The 17,618-nt window shown below is 39.7% G+C and overlaps 1 protein-coding gene across 1 annotated transcript; it reads right to left on the bottom strand.

Annotated features, from left to right (window-relative positions):
- Positions 1–2,498: 2,498 nt before the first annotated feature.
- On the bottom strand, positions 2,499–5,651 carry LOC116265324 (patellin-3-like). The gene is made up of 4 exons (XM_031645876.2): positions 4,082–5,651; positions 3,833–3,957; positions 3,386–3,527; positions 2,499–3,091 (listed from the first exon to the last, which is right to left on the bottom strand). The coding sequence occupies exons 1-4, from the start codon at positions 5,363–5,365 to the stop codon at positions 2,834–2,836; spliced, it is 1,809 nt and encodes a 602-aa protein (XP_031501736.1). The 5' UTR covers positions 5,366–5,651; the 3' UTR covers positions 2,499–2,833.
- Between the last annotated feature and the right edge of the window lie 11,967 nt (positions 5,652–17,618).

Raw genomic sequence — 17,618 nt, 5'->3', positions numbered from 1 at the left:
CATCTAGTTAGGACTGTCCAAGATTGAAACAACAAAAACAAAAAAAAAAACGTGAATTGATACTAAATAATAAAAAAACATTCATTACCTTTCTCCTTCTATTTTTTTCTTAACTGCTCATCAAGATTTATCCAAATACACTGATTAAATGACTACATAACAATGAAAAACAAGAATATATATATATATATATATATATATATAGAGAGAGAGAGAGAGAGAGAGAGAGAGAGAGAGTTTATATGGTAAGAACCATTCTGTGCATTAACTGTGGAGAACAGGAGAGCAGGTAACTTGGGTCAACCTTAGTTGGCCGCAATTCTCGGCCCCCGTCCGTGCAAACAGTCATCATGCCATTTTGAATTCATCTCGACAATGGGCTTCCAGGAAGGGGCCACAACACATGGGTTAAACTTTATATTTTAAATCGTAATAAGTTAGCAAGTTGGTGCAGAGGCATTATTTTTGCAGTAACTCCATGGTTCCACGCGCATGGCAAGAGCTTAGAATTTACGCCACCAGAAAGGGGAGAAAAAGAGCCCACCGTGCAGTAATAAAAATTAAGAACTCATGCACGTTAGAAGCAATCATAAATTCAAGCATACGAAAAATGGAGGATCATAGATTAATGAGTAGGCCGACTGTTGCGGGAATCATTGTGTCTCCTGCCACTTATAGAATAATCTGTTTCGGTTCTCTTTGAAATTTATACATCTCGACGTCTGACCTCACAGGACACGAACTGGTATTAAGAAAATTTGAGAAACAGTAGCAAAAAAAAAAGTCTTGATTGAAGAAAACGTTCAACTGTTATTAGGCGTCAAAACAGAGGTCTCACCTGTCAGGAACATTATCAGATCTCATATTTTCGTTGGGCTTCGGAATTTAACACCAGCTAAGAAAATATATTTTCTGAACATATATGACTGAGAGTAAGTCTGTAACTTGGTTGTTTGGCAGAAGTGACACTAGATTAGATCAAATTTATGAAACATCAGCTTTATTGTTTCGTAAATATACATTAATTTTTTAGATAAATTTACGAGACATTCACATAGTGTTTTTGACAAGAGGGACAATATGTGAGTGTCTTATGAATTTATCCGAAAAATTGTAGTAGATTTATGAAACAATAGACATGAGACAATCCTACCAAACAACCAAATTATAAGGGATTGGGTGAGACTTCAGCCTTTAATGGGACCGTGCCTTCCCCTCGTCACCCAAAAAAATGTGAACAGATTTTCTTTGCAGCAGCAATAAAACTCTCTTTTTTGAGTGTTCTTCCTGGATTTGGAGATGATCTTGTGCATGTAGTGAACCATGAAAACAGAATCGTGGCCACCCATCTCTCTCAGTCATACCCTGCTGCACTACACCGAGCTTCACCATGGGGCAAAACAGTGGCAGTACTCATGCTTTATACAACTTGATTCAGCTTTAGCAGCGCAACATGACGAATTCTTTGACACTTTCATGCGATATTTAGTCGTTGATTGATTATCTTTTATAGTGTGGTACTCCGAATCTGCGTCGAACACCGATCAACAAGCCTCGTCTCACTTTCAACGATAAGACAGAAAGTTTGAGATAAAGGAGAATCATGCCCGTTTGGCAAGCTGTATTTCCTAGGCTCCGTCCTTCTTGAGATGTGGAATGGAAAGGAGTGAAAGGAAATCACTGTATAAGCAAAAGGCAGTAAAATCAGTGACCGTTTTCACCAGAACGATGAATTTTTTTGTTTGTTTTGAAAATGAAAAGTTCACTGCTGTAGAAGGGGCGTCCATTCCGCCAGCCTACCCTTTTTGACTATTTCCTCCTGTCATGCTTTTCTTCTTTATGAACTTGGATCCGTTGAATGAACATATAACAAAAATAAACCCATGCGGCCGACTTTTCAGAAAAAGGCAAAGGTGAAAATACCATAATCATCTCTTTTATCCTAGATAATACAACAGGGAAGAAAGGTAAAGAGACCATGTGGCAAAAGCATCCTTCTAGGATTCTCAATCTAGTCGTCCCGACGCCGTTACAGCTAGGAAATCTTTCTTACAGCTCCTGTCGTAGATCTGTTCTTCTAAAGAATCTTTCATACTTTGGCAAAGAAAAGAGGCTGCACCCACTAGACAGAGAAAGAGGCAACTGTACACCAGACTCTGTGTCCTCAAGAAAGAAAGCCGAGACCCCAGAAGCATTAACAGATAGCAGAGACAGAGGAGGCAAGAAAGAAAGTCGAGACCTTCAGAAGCATTCACAGATAGCAGAGACAGAGGATGCAGGCATATGGACGTGATCTGCAGCTCTCTTTTAATGCGGTGGGACCAATCATTAGCTGACAAAGCTAGAATCTTAAGCACGTTACCAGAAACAAATAGCATATATATATATATATATATATATATCAGCAAAGCAATAATGATGCTTGGTGAGACAAGCCACGCTTTCTACATTAAGAGAAAATTATATTTTCAAGAGGAAAAGAGGAGGACGATGAAAGGTAAACAAAATTTATCTGTACCATCAGTTTTTTGACAATTTCTAACACTTGTACACTCATATTCATAAATTGAAGGCAAAAGAATAGCAAAGGACCAACAGAGACATGTACACACGGTAAATACACAATCTTCTTTCGTTTCTCCTTCCCACAGTTTCTTCAATTCCCGGCGACCATCTCACAGACCAACACCCATCTAGACAAAAATAGCGCGAAAGCAAGAGAAGTAAAAAGAACGAATAACAAAATAACAAATTTCAATCTCCAAGTGCTATTCAACAGACCGAGTATGAGAACTCAGCCTGTCATCATTTCCCCTCAGCGCCCTTCTTCTGATCAGTTCGACTCTGCAACCTTAGTCTTAAATCTGTATAGGAGCTTTTTCTTCTTGGAAGTGGCGTTCTCAATTTTGAGAATCACCTTGCCAGACTCGCCGATCTTGTAGGAATTCCGGATGACAGGTTCATCTGTGGCGGCAACCTTCCTCGTCTTCTGAATGATGACTGTGTATCCATCTTCTGCGTCAGGCACAAACTCGGCGCCGTAGCTCACGTCCCAGCCGAGAACTCGAAGCTCCCAAACAAGAGTGCAGACCTTCACATACAAATACAAGGAACTGTGAATAAGCCTGCCACACTTTCTTCATCTAACTCTAAAGAAATCTAGAGCTTCATGAACTAAGGTTCAATGGAAACAATTAGAATAATGAATTCTCTCCCCAATAAATTTCATTTGGTCGTTTAATAAAATTGAACACCAGTCTCTGACTCTCCGTGAATGGATCGCTTATGATCATCTTAAAAGGGAAGAAACAGCATAACAGAATACTAGATAAACTAATCACAAATTCAAAGACCAACAGTATTTGTTTTGCGACTGCGAAATCACCTCAGTAACTGGGATCTCAATAGTGTGGGGAGAAGTCGGCTTCACGAACAAATCCGTCACAGCATCGGCGGTGGAGAATTCCGAGTCTTCCGCTTTGCTTAACCCTCCGTACTCCACTGGAACTTGTTCTGGTGCTATATATCTAAAACCCCACCAAGGAAGAAGAAGAAAAAAGGAAACAGAGAAAAAAAAACCATTAATATCACACCCATCAACACGGTAATACAGAAGAGTACTTGCTTGCAGAGGCTATTAAAGAGAAGCATAAGTACAGCTAAATGTATCACTCATTAAATCAACCGGCTTCAATGGGGAAAAAGAAAAGAACACAGACACATATAGATGAATGTACAAAATTTCCGCCAAAGGAGAAACACCGAGCACCATGAACCAAGAAACAAATAAGATCATAAGAGCTTCCGTGACAGATCCAGCCAAAGTACTTACTTGAAGAGGGTTTCAGTCGATCTAGAAGGTCCAGCATACACAAACTTGCTCTTAGTCCTGGGAGTGAAAATGGTGTTGAACACCCTAGTATAAGCCAGATACCACCATGGAACATTGATCACAACCTACAGATCAAAGATCACCATTAAAATTTCTATTGCCAACAACTCCACACCAGAGAACGACCAAAAAATGAGCAGGAAAATAAAAAAAAAAAGACCAAAGAAGAAAACAGAGCATCCGCTATACCTGTTTAGCGACCAATTCAGGGTAGTTGTCAAGTAGGACTTCCAGGGCCTTTTTGGTGACCTGAAGCTCCCGGCTGAGCAAACCAGGAGAGTGCTTCAGATCGGTGACCTGAACAATGGTTGAGATGCCATTCTCGCTGAAGTCGAGCTGCCTAATTCCCTTCTCCAGGAACTGGATCCGCCACCTGAGGAAGTGGTCTCGCTCGGCGCTAGAGAACGTCTTCTGGAACAGCTCTTTGTCCTGGAAGGCGCCGAAGACGTTGTAGCAGACGGGATGGCCGTCCCGGTCGGTGCCATGCATGAACACAGCCTTCTCGAAGCTCTTGCCTCCGAGGTCCTCCTCGAGGAGCTCGTCCGCCTTGTACTCCTTACGCCAGCGCGCCGTCTTCTTGATCATCTCAAGCGTGTCCTTCACCTTGAAGTCCCTCGCCCTGAGGAACTTCAGCAGCAAGGTATCGCTCTGCTCCCCGCCCAGAAGCGGGATATCCCAGATGAAGACTTCCTCAGGTGGTGGAGCCGGCGCCTCCGAGACCTCTTCCGCCGCCGGTGGTAGTACGGCCGTTTCGGGCTCTGCCGGAGGGGGAGTCACTGACACCACCGATTCCTCGATAGCTTCCACAGTCTTCACGCCTTCCTCTTCAGCAGTAGCAGGCGCCGCCGGTGGAGCGGCGGCTTCCGGTGGTGCCGGAACCGCCTCTGGTGGTGCTGGTGTCACATGTCCCAGTACCTTTTCCACCGCGTGCTCTACCACTTCCAACAACGACGTTGCTTTTGCCGGTGGTGGTGGCGGCGGGACCTCCTCCACCACGACCTTAGCGGATTCCGCAGCTACCTCCTCCACCTTAACCTCAGTCTTCTCCTCCACCTTCTCCTCCGCCTTCTCCTCCACTACCTCGGCGGTCTCCGCCGCCGGAGGTGGAGTTTGAGCAACAGCCTCTTCTCCTGCAGGCTTCGCCTCCTCCGCCTTAGGAGCCGGCGGCGGTGCGAAGAACTCGTTGTTCTTGAGAGCCTGCTCGATGAGCTGCTTCAGCTCGTCCAAGGCCTTCTTGTGGGGATCCTCCAGCTCCGCGACCACGTTGGTCTCCTCCTTGAAGGACGCGGACTCAGCAACAGCCTCCTCCGCCGCGGGCTTTGTCTCCCCCTCCGCCGCTTCGGGCTTCTCCTCCGCCACTTCGGGCTTCGACTCCACTACTAGGGCCTTCTCATCCACAGGAGGGGCCTCCTTCACAGCCACCTCCGTTGTCTCTTTCACCTCCGCGACCGGCGCCTTGCACTCGTCCGCCATGGCACCACCAACTAAGGCAAAAAAGGACCTCCTGAGAAACCGGTCCTGCAGGAACAGAAGATCAACAGAAAGAGAGAGATTTCCAAGGGAAAGAAAATGGTTGTAGAGGGATTTTCTCTCACAGAGTAGGCTTCTCCAATAGAGAAAATGGTAGAGAGAGACGAGAGAGAAAGAGAGAGGGCTTCCGGGGGCTTGAGAGAGAGTAGGGGCCCTTTAAATGCAAAGAGGGGAGAGGTTTCGAGCGTTGAAAATAGTGAAACAACCACAACACCGAAGGCAGACAGCCAGACCGCGGGCCCCCACGTCGCCGGTGCTGACCGGAATAATCGCCGGGATTTATTTCCGTCCTTTATAATTCCACTAGGGGCATTCCGAGTCACCGAGTAGGGAGCACTGCCCTCTCTCCGTAGCGCCGATGATCTAATGATTATACGGCGGGGGAAGTAGGCGTGGGATGCCTAAATGACTGGATTGCCCTCCCGCGTTTCCCGTTGGATCCGTCCTCGCCGAGCTACAGTGCAGCATCTAACGGAAACCCTCGCCTCCTAAACATGCGAGGGCAGTTTGGTCATCCTGGATACGACTAAAGTACTGTGGGAATCCTAGGGAGGCAGGGACTTCTGACGAAAATGCCCTTCGTGACAGCGGCGCATAGACCGAAAGGAGGGAGGACACTTTCGACATTAACGCTCCCCTTTTCTTCCCTAAAAAGAAAGGAAGGAAGCGAGGGGCAGGTGTAGTGGTCCAGTGAGAACCAACCGAAAACCAGGCTGGAATATTTCCGTTACCCCACGTTGTTGCCCGTTACGAACCCCCTCCCCCTCGCTTCTCCTGCCACGTGTCGCGATGGGGATGAACCTGAGTCGACCCGGATTCTGAACCGGATCGGTTTCAAAATTAGAAGCTGAGTCGACTCGGATCTGAATCGGATCGGTTCCAAACTTAGTGACTCGGTTTTCTAGCATCTCCATTTAATGAGGCTCATTTTATTATTGAGAAGTCTTAAGAACCAAGCTGGCTGGCGATGGTTCAGTTGTCCTTATAATAGTTATTGTGAAAGCTCCTTGTTGACTTAAGTTGGTAGATAAAATGGATTTAAATGGATCAAGCCGGTCTGCATCAACCTATTCTATAGAAGGTTTAAAGTGATTTGCTACCTACCGCAGAGTCATATGTAAAGGTTGGGACCTCACATCTGAGGTTGGATTTCTTACATAAATCCAAATCCAAGGTTTGTTAAACTCATAGATTTGAAATAATATGTGAGAATGTCGAAATCCATAAAATCTCAAATCAAAGGGGAGGAGGGTTTAACTTCAAGTGTAGATTTCGTATAAAGATTTGTAAATATTTTTTCCGAAATCAAGCTGAATGGGTTGGCCACTTGTTGGATCAGATCTCGAACCCTAGGTTAGGCCGATACTTCCCCACCGAGACAGAGCTGTTCAACGTAACACCAGAGTTTTCGGTTCGGCGTCAAACCGAGTCGAGTCGGACTGCCGCTCGTGGGGTCATGTTGGGTTCATCGCCATCGGGGAGGCCACGAACCAAAAGTCAAAGCCTACGACCGTCAGACATTCTCTGCCTTTCACTACGGGCATCTCGAGGAAGGTGAGGGAACAAAAATATTTCTCTTAAGAGGCCGACAATTTCGCTTAATTCCAATAAACGCGATTTTCCTTCACGATTTCATTAATACCTCGGATCGCCTCGGTGCTTGCGACGTTATATTTTCTATAAAAAAAGAAAAAGAAATTGTTCACTTTAATATTTTCAATTAGTTTGCTGTGCAAGTGCAACAAGGGGGGGGTCGTTACTCTTATTCATATTTTTCTATGTTTAAGAAAAAATTAAAAACAATATTTTAATAAGATTCTCATCAGCTTGTCTTGCCTCAGCATCGGATGCACATACGAATACGCGTTTTACATTGGTAACTGTTCCTGAAATAAGTGGCAAACTAAGCTATTACGAAGAACCGTTGTTAGAAAACTTTCTTTGCAAAAAAATTGAGGCTGTAAGAAAACAGCTAACCAATGTACGCCTTTTCGAAATCATATAAAAAAAAAAGCGGTTTCGCTTAATAAGAAACGTCTCTCTCTCTCTCCGTCTGTCGTGGCGAGATCAACGGCGGATGAGCTAACGTGACAGCGATTGCTGCTCCTCCGTCCGTCCATCGCCTGTGAAAAAGGGGGGACGGATGTGGGAGGAAAACCGCTTGTGGGTCCCACATAGTGCGGTGAACGTCCCGTGATTCTCTCCCGCCGTTCACGCTACAGCGAGAATGCGGCAAAGCGAAGAGAGAGAGAGAGAGATATTTCTCGCTAGCCCTGCGACTTTACTGGAAAACCGCAAACATTTTGCAATTTGCCGAGACCGTCGCTGTATTTCTTCAAAATTTTTTGTCAAATCTGAATTTTTATCCTAAAAAGGATCTCAACGCCTATAAAGTGAACGCTTTATTTCTCAGAATCTTGTATCACATCGGAATTCGTCCTCACATGAATGGGAAATGGATCCAATACGGACCCGCCAACCAGCCTTGACTCTAACGGCTGCCCAGACATTGATTCTGGATTCGATAATCCAAATAAACCAGATCCGACTTTGTTCTTCGAGAACCCACATCCCTTACCTACGTTAGTTCAGTATTATTGATTTTGTCTCCTTCGATAAGTTAGAAATATATATAATTAAAAAGTTCTTGTTTACAGTTCTTGAACTTGAATGTGAGGGGAAAATACTCAAAACGACAGCAAAGTCTCTCTGTACTTCGCTTGCATTATTAACTAGAGTGTTATGCATATAACGAAAATAATGGAACTGATGAAAAGATACTTTCACGAGCTCATCAATTCGACCAACTAAATAACTCTAAACATTAGGAAATTGATTTGAAATACCACTATCGAAACAAAAAAAGATTAAAAATGAAGGAAATTAATGCATTTTTGAGCTATATATTGATTATTTTGTATTATCAGCATAGATCTGTCCTCCACTACTACAAGTCCAAAGGCTTTGACCATTCTCGCGCCCCTTCAATTAATAGGTGGTTTATTGAAAAGTGGCTTCATAAAACGCATCGAAAAGAAATAAGAGTGGCTTTGAAGGAGCTGAAGGAGAAAAAGGAAAAATATGTTTGACACCTTCAAAAGGTGACGACGTTGCGCCGTTGTTGGCAATCACAATGATTGAGACGCTCCCAGAAAGGAAAATTTTGAAAAAGAATAAAAATGTAATAAAGAAAAAAGAAAAGGAAAAAGGGAGGTGTCGTTGTTGCTGATCCGCCGGATTCCAGCTGTCATTTTGAAATTATTGGGGGTGGATTCGAACGTCTCCTACTATATAATATTTTATTTATAATTTTTTATTATTAAAAAAACGAAAAAAATCCAACTTAATTCAAAGGGATAAACTTTTTAATAAAACCCCATAATTTTGCCTTGACACTGGACAGGCTTCTTCTAGAAGTTCTTGAGATTTTATCTTTTTCTTTTTTTTTTTACTAAAATTTATATTTTCTTATTTTGTTTTGTTTAAGTTGCATTCGAGAGAATACAAGAAAAATTCCGAGACTTGCTGAACGCTTTTTAAAAATTACAGAAAAATATGCCTCACCAGTATAACAACAAATTGCCCATGAAGTTTAAATTTCTTTATTTTAAATATTTTTTATTTAATATAAAGTATAACAAGTTCAAACCTTGCTTTCATTTTGGGTTCTTGTAGATTTTTATCATAAAAAATATTATAATTTTTTATCTATAAGTGTGAGAACAACTTGTAAATATTATAAGATAAAGAAAAGGACGTCACCAGTTCGAACCATGTAGGCCTTGCTTGGAAGGCAGGGGGCAAACCCTGGTTCTCAAAGGATTTCAATTATTTTTTTATGAAATATTGACCAAAAAAACACATGGTTGGCAATAATGGAAGTTTTCTAAAGAGTAATACATTGACCCTTACAACATCTTAACCAAATTTATGAAAAGTAAATACTAACTATTATAAGAAGCATTTGGATCCAAAACTGAAGGGCATGTTTAGAAAATGAAACAGTTATTAATTGTTCCATGAATCTGTCTTAAAATTTTAGATAGATTCATCAAACATTTTTTGTATATGTTTTACGAATCTGTCTTAATTTTTGGATCAGGATTCATGAAACAGTTACATACTATTTCGTTTACCAAATTAAGTCTTTTAAAAATTATTAATTTAATATTTAACATGCATATTAAATCTTTCCTTACGTTTTCTTTTGAGCTGCTAAACACATCTAAGGACCACCAGAGCAAAAGGTATATATATAATTTGCCTACATGTCATAGTGAAGGTTAAAAAAAGTGTTTAAGTTGAAGAAGGTCAAGAGTTCGATCCTAAAACACATCAACTGCTCCAACTTACCTATCCAAAAACACAAGTAACCAATCTGTCCTTTCTCTTTGGTCACTAGCTCGATTCGCCATGATTTTCGGTTCATTGCATAGACGAGATGAAGCCGAAATGGCTGGATCCAACGATGCTGCGACCATCATTTGGTTTCTTTTGCGAGATTGACGTCTTAATTCCTTTTGCAGTTTAGAGGACACAAGTCACTTTCGCGGCCCCACGACTGGAGATGAATTGGGAAGAACACAATTGGAAGAGGTGGAGATGAATTGGGAAGCAATAGAAGAGGATGAATTTTAGAAAGAAGTGGACAAAAATGTTTTGATTTTGATGTTGCAGAGGACAATTCTATAAGAAAGCAGATCACCATATTAAGAGATGGTTAATTGCAACATTTAAGTGCATTTAAATGCAATTGTGGAAAAAGATTTGGCAAATAGTTTCAATCTATTATGAAGCAGATCAAGGCAAATAGGAAATGGATGGATCATGGGAGATGTCTTCCTCTTTTGTGCAGTTTCTTTAAATAAAGCTCTTGTGTTTGATTAGACCCAAAAGAGCCAAGAAAAAATTTCTACAGTTTGTTTTTCTTTTTTTCTCCTAAACTTGCATGTCTACTCATTTAACTACATAAAATAACAGCAGCTTTGGGGTCCAGCATAGTTGGTTGCATGAGCCACTAACGTACGTAAGTGGAACTGCCCACCAGCCTCACAAAATTAGTTTAATATATATGTTAAGGTTTGATATATTTGATTGTTATACATATAGGTGCCCCAAAGAAATTAGTGGTATTGAATGAGTACCCCACCAGAAAAAATTTCTGGCTCCGCTAGTGACCGCCTCCCTTACGATTGGAGGTACGGATACTAGCCTCAGGGTTTTATGCGGCTTTTTATTCACGATTCATCCCTTAGTTTTCTTTTAAACTGGCATGTTTACTTGTTTGAATATATAAAAGAATAGTCCTAAGCGGTTTAGCATAGCTGGTTGCTTGGGCCGCTAACGTAAGACTAGTTATTTATTCAATTACTATGGGCGTCAACCTCCTCCGTAAGCCTAAGTAAGCTTACGACTAGGGGTTATGGGTACTAGCTTTAGGGTTTTATGCGGCCAAGTGAGCAGCAACAAAGTCTCTTGGTCAGAGTAAGGGTTTCTTCAAGCCAAACCAGAAGAAAAAATCGTATTATGACGAGATGAAAAGTTTAAAATGTAGAATAATGCTCAAGAAACTTACATGAGTTTGATCGAATTTTTTTTATTTCTAAAAGGAAATTGTGGTTCTATTAAAGGTAGGTGAGGAGATATATTTAAAAAATAAGGATCATGACGCGATATTCCCGTGGTTGGGATAAGGTGAAGCACTCAAATCAAATTTGAGATATGTAAATGGAGTATATCGTATCCTGATTTTGGATTATTTTTTCCCCATATTCATCTTTGACTTGTAAGTGATTGATGCGTTTGTCTCTGTCATACCGTGAGATCGACCAATCCATCCTTGCAATTTACACTTCGATGACGAATTCATTGACAAATCCATCCTTGACATCTGCACTTTGATAATCAATCCATCGACATTTGTATTTGGACGACAGATTCATCCTTTTGTCACTTCGACCATGGAAAGCACGCTTAGTGTATTAATTAATTTCCTTAACAAATCAAGCATTTGCCTTCCTTTTGCATGATACTTGTTTGATTCTATAATATAGTTTAATTAAGAAGTTTAAGCTTACAACAATTTGAAATGCATATGGCATGGATGGATTTTTTAATCACAATTATAAAGTAGACCTGGATTTATCAATTGCCTTAACTGAGAGATTAATCTTTTTCATTTTTTTTTTCAAATTTCCTCCTCTTGGCGATAGACAGATGATCATAACCAGGCTAGCAGAAACCCACAACTTAAGAGCGTCAGGCCGCAGCAATAAGCACACTGGACCTACATGATAGAGACATCTGAACCACATATAATAGATATCCTGATTTCCAGATAAATAATATCCAAACATTTTATCCAGCTTATCTTACTTTTTCAACATTTGTCAAGAGTTTTGCACCAAATTCAAGCTCTAACAAACACGGAAGTTGATTGAAGATACTTGAACTTTTCAGTTTTTTACATTCATCTCCATGTTTCTCGAAACATTTTCTATCAAATACGAAATTGGGGAACCCTTGTTTTTTGTACTCACAAACTTCCTTCAAGTATATAATATTTTGTTGACGATAAGAAGTGAAACACTATTCCTCAACATGATCGTTTGGTCCTTTCTGGTCGTTCCCAATGTGATATTTATGATATGTCTCTTTATGGATTTGGTTGTACCTTACATAAGTAGACTTCTTCCTTGGAAGTGACCCTTCACCAACACCTCCCTCCCGGCCATTCAATGAAACGGACTTCTAACTTGTTTTACAACCATTGGAAGTTTCCATGTGATGCCTGTTTGTCCCAGTTCTTCTTTCTTAAGAAACTATGCTAGACCGCTTCCTAGTGTGTGCTAGGAGTATTTCATCCCACTGCCTGAAATGAGGTCCGATTCCGCACTTGCTTGAACTCTCTCTTCATTTTGTATTTACTCCCAAATATGGGGTTGGTTGAAACTTTTCCCGAATCCACCAACTTTTTTACTTGCCAGATCCCAAAGATTGATACAAGGGCACTATTGCACTAGCTAGGGACATCCTGTGTATCCATTTGAAATTTATAACATCTAAATTCAAATATGACTATATTCTGATCTTTCCTTTTACCATTTTAAAAGTTGCTCTTTTCCATTTGTAACTAGTTTTTACATGTCGCAATCCGAAACGAACTATATGGTACCTCTAGAAACAAAATAATTAACTGAAACAATTAAACACTTCCACCAAATTGCCTTAAGAACTTCCCAACATGTGAGAATCAGGCTAAGTGAGAGACTTTTCTTGATATGAGAATCTAAAATTTGAAAAAACTTAAACAAAGACTTCTTTTCACCATAATCAATTTGGTTAAGGAGGCGGTCGCCCTCAATGCATCCACCCCCATTTAATCGCTAAGTATTGCAGTTGAAGGTGTCATAAAGCATGCAATGAAATGCATAGATTTTTGATAACATGATAGAGACTCCATTTTGGTTCCTCTAGAGCTGCCAATATTCTATGGGACCCTTAATTTAATGTTGTTCAACGATGAGGCTGTATTAATAAATTTCATGGGAAACTTTGAATTCCCGATTTATAGCAAATTTTCTTAGATACGGGAAGCTGGTTTATCTTCATTTCGCCAAAATATCTTGGGGAGTAGTTTTGGTGAACATAAGCCGAGATACAGACCTAAGGCTGAGTTTCGAGTTCATGGTATAAGCAAACTAGCTATGGATGGCTCATCTTGGACGATTCCCTCAGTTCTGCACTCTCAATCTTGAAGTTGAACATGACTTAATATATAATGGATGAATTACAAAAGAATCATGTTGAAGAGAGTAATACTTACTTCACACTATATATGCTTAGAAGTTTGGCGAGTACAATACTTTTCAAATTTCAATGTTTTTCCCATGCTAGGCCAGCTTGTTTGATAGCCGCACCAAGGCTCATGCCCTAACCAGACCTTTTGGATGTTGGCTCAAGTGATAAATTGAAGCATCCCATATAACCAATTAGGGTTCATGACTTACTTCAGTTCAACACTCAAGAAGGAAATGAACTAAAATATGAAATAGTAACGATACCAACCATATTGACTCGATTTAAATGTCTTGTTTAATGGAACCCAATGTACCAAGTAGCCTACCCTAGCTCATCTTAAAGTTATTAATCAAGATGTAATAAGAAAGTACGAGGCTCAATAAGTTTAGTTAAACTTTCTCAATATCTCAAGAGTCATTGTATACTTGAGATGTTACCATGGTGATCAAATCTTGCAATGTTGAAATGTATGCTCTTATATATGATGCCCTTGAGAAGCATATCAGCTACAGCAACAATATAATGACATCAGTATGAATGACTGGCTAAGAACTGGACGTACATGCAAGGATACGCCCTAAAGACTCTAGGATGCTAAACTATGGCTTCCAATGATTGTTCATGTTCTGATTGTCCTTTGGCGTAATCCCTAGGATTCCTTCCCTTGGCGCACTATATAAAATTGTTTCTATCACTTCAGCCTTATAAGATGACTACTCATGTAGACGAGTAGTTGGCCTAGTGCTTTGGCTATTTTGAAACTGTTGGTAGATGTACTAGTAAGAACGAAAAGTTGAACGAAATGGTAGATCAAAATATCTAACATGTGGTTTTATTTCTATAAAATTCTCTAGGCTAAAACTAATTGGCACTAAATTGTATGATTTCTTAATCTAAAACTTTTAATTTTAATCATCAAATATGGCATGGATGGAGGCTTAGAAGACCAGAGAAAGATCATTTTCCAACGCCAAGTTCTACTAAAGAGCATTCATCCAATTATATTTTTTATTGTCAATCTTTTAAGCATTTTAATTTAGGATCCAGGCAGAGGTTTTGGGATTCTTTTAAAAATATCAAGATATTTTCATTTGGTTAAAACGCATGCAACTTTCCTGCAAATATTGCACATATATATTGCATATATAATCTGTATGCAAGATGTAACTTAGCAATAAGATATAACTTAGCAATTCTTGATTGGAATTCATCTAGCACACTATGAGTATGATATTCTTTTAATGATTGTTTGATAATGCACATGCAGTTTGAGCAACTTTAATGGCCCATGACCAAATTCTTATAAAGTTTCCTTTTTTTTTTTCCCTTAATTCAAGGATTTCAGAAATTAACGACATGGTTCACTTCTTTTCATAAGGATGACCTGTAAATGTGATCTCAAAACTAAGCTAAAATCAAAGTACATGATTAATTAAGTAATAATTTTATAACCATGTTTTCTTGTTGGAATTCTAGTACAACCAAGAGCATCTTATTGCAACCTTGCTGGACAGCCTCATGAACATGACCTGGAAGCAACTCAACTTGCTAGTTTTATAATTCCATTTGTACTCAAATATTGGTTCTTAATCAATCACATATGTTGGCATCTCTATGAATAATTGATTTGAGAAATCAAATGTAGTAATCCAAATTTTGATCAGTACAACTGCAGGCCGAAACTCATATCAAGGAAAGGTCATCTGGATAAAACAAAGCCAATTGGATGATCTTACATTTGATTTTTCTGTTTGGTAGGGTATCGTTTTCAAAACCCTAATGCAAAGGATGGTTTAAAATTCGATCTTATTCAAGAACGTATGCCTTGCACAATACTAAAATGTACAATAAAAGAATGGATGAAAATATTCCGAAGTTGGTGTTTCAAAGACACATTTTTTCATGTCATGAGAAATCTCATTCCAAGATTGTGACCTCTCATGATCAGAAATTGGAAATTTTGTGGTCTTTGTTTGCTACAAGCCAATATATCATGATTGGGATCCCAATGATTCATTATTTGAGAAGAAGATCTTCTCCTTTTCAGTAGACAAATATGTGTTCAGCATGTAGTAGTTAGCTAGGCTGGCAAATGAAACAAACAAGCTAGTGGAAGAAAGGTGTTCAACAAGATAAATAACATATGATATCATTAAGAAGGAAAAACTTACTAGAAGATGAAACCAAAAGATGCATAATTATGAAGGATTAGATTAATGAAGTTTTTAACATTGAAACTATTAGTTCCAGTGAGCAGGGAAAGCCACTGCCCGGTTGAATGCCTAAGCTCCAATCTCCTTATGATACAAGACTTGCTTTTGGTGTCTCGTAGTGCCCGCTCCCACCGTACAGCCCCCCATATACAGCACAGAAAGTTGACGCTTCGACAGTCTCCACTCCATCCATTGCACCAACCCCTCGGGATTTGGGGGTCAATCCTGCAACCATTTGCTCGTTGGCCCTTGCTATATTATACAAAGCACTACTACGCCATATTTTATGTTCAACAAGTGTTCTTATTTGACACAGAGGCAAAGACAAGCTCATTATATAAAGCATAACATAAGCCAAACAACAGGCAATTTTCTTTTTTCCTTATTGCGGCGCAAGTATAAGGACGGCCTTCACCAACCAGAATCTTGCCTTAAAAATTGATGATTTTCAGATCGTCAGTGGGATCAACAAGAGAGGGAAATTCCAGATGCATGTGAAAACATGTTGAAAAATGCTGGCGTTGGGTAAGCTTATAAACTGACATAAAAGATTTTGGGGTCCTTCATCCCTTAAGACTTTGCTGACATAACATCTTGATTATACGTGCTGTCTAGAGAAATTTTCATTTTCAATCATACATTTCTCCATAATTATAAAAAAGAGGCTGTTTTTTTTTAAGTTTTTTTAGAAAGAGCCACACGTTAATTTCATGAAGACCATCGAATAAGGGCCTAAAGTGAATTTCTTAACCTCAAAAATAGAAAGCATTAGCTGCAGCTTTCTTTTTTAAAAGAAGGTAGGCCTGAAAACTAGAAACTTCCTAGTTTTTTATGCTTACTTTGTCCACTTGTGAACATGTAACTTGAAAGATTCTTTGGCAGCACCCTGATTTCTCTTTGCTAGTCATTATTCCTTCCAACTTGATTATGGGAGAAAAAAAAAATAATAGGGCTAAGGATACACGTCTTGTCGTAACGGAATAAACAACTTAGTTTCAATCCAAATGAGGTTTCAGTTAGATATTAGACCCAAAAAAATTTGTGGGAATCAGCTTAATTTAATGAAAAATTCCACCTAACTAGAGTCTAGCTATTCTGTATTGATCTTTTAATAATTTGAACAGAAACTTTTGAAACGAGAATGAATAAAAAACAGGTAACTACTTGCTTCCAATTAATAAGATACAAGGGATGCATGTTACCAAATTTTAGTGAATCAAAAATATCATAATTGGCAGATTTGTGAGCCATACTAGTAGCACATCAGAGTCTATCTCATGGTTTGGAAAGAACCAGCTTAATTCATTTGTGAGTCAAGGAAACCGCACTCGGGTTGAGAGACTTTATCGGCCTTTACTCGATCACAGAAAACCAGAGGTTGATATCCTCACTCCCAGGGCCTATGCCTACTTCGGCTTGCACAAGAAAATTGAACCAGCAATTACCAGCCGCTCGCTGCTACACCAAACCCATTGTGGTGAATAGACCGGGTTAACTCAAAACCTGTCCAACACAAGCCCAACTTCATGCTCATGTAATCCAAGAGTCTGCAAGAACTGTTCAAAGTTGGATTAAAATGGGTTCATGCCAAGGACTTATTTACTGATGCATGGAAAAAGTCTATTTGAGTCCATTAGGTTTGTGTGGTTGGGCAAGTGATTTTAGAGGAAAAAGAAAGTTTTTTGAAATTCATATGTTGGAGGTATTTTTTTTATATGTTAATGCACGTAAAAATACAACTAACTCATGGATTCACGAACCAAAGTCCAACCAAACTCATTACTCTCTCTCTTTCTCTCTCTCTCTCCCTCTACCAAATGACCTCTCTCTCTCTCTCTCTACCAAATGATGGGTATTGCAATCGGTCGGGTTAGGTGGTGTGTAGTAACCACATTCTCAGTTCAAGTCCAATGGAGGTTGCTATCTTGATGGTATTCGAAAGTGTTGATCTTGAGATTAAGTGTACTATTGTAGAGGCCAGTTAGACCGATTCTTGTCCTCTTCTCTCTCTCTCTCTCTCTCTCTCTTGAATTAATTGAGGGCTAAACATGATTAAATATTTTTGCACTAACAAACTTTAGCATTAGACTAGACAGTGCTCATGCAAGGTTAGGAGTCCACTCTCTTGCCTATCTGTCATATTCTATGAGATGGGAATTTTATTTAGTATGAGCAAGAGCTAT

Source organism: Nymphaea colorata, chromosome 1 (genome assembly GCF_008831285.2).
Source record: "Nymphaea colorata isolate Beijing-Zhang1983 chromosome 1, ASM883128v2, whole genome shotgun sequence".
Taxonomy (NCBI): Eukaryota; Viridiplantae; Streptophyta; class Magnoliopsida; order Nymphaeales; family Nymphaeaceae; genus Nymphaea; species Nymphaea colorata.
Note: the sequence above shows the minus strand (reverse complement) of the source record. Positions and strands in the feature narration are given on the sequence as shown.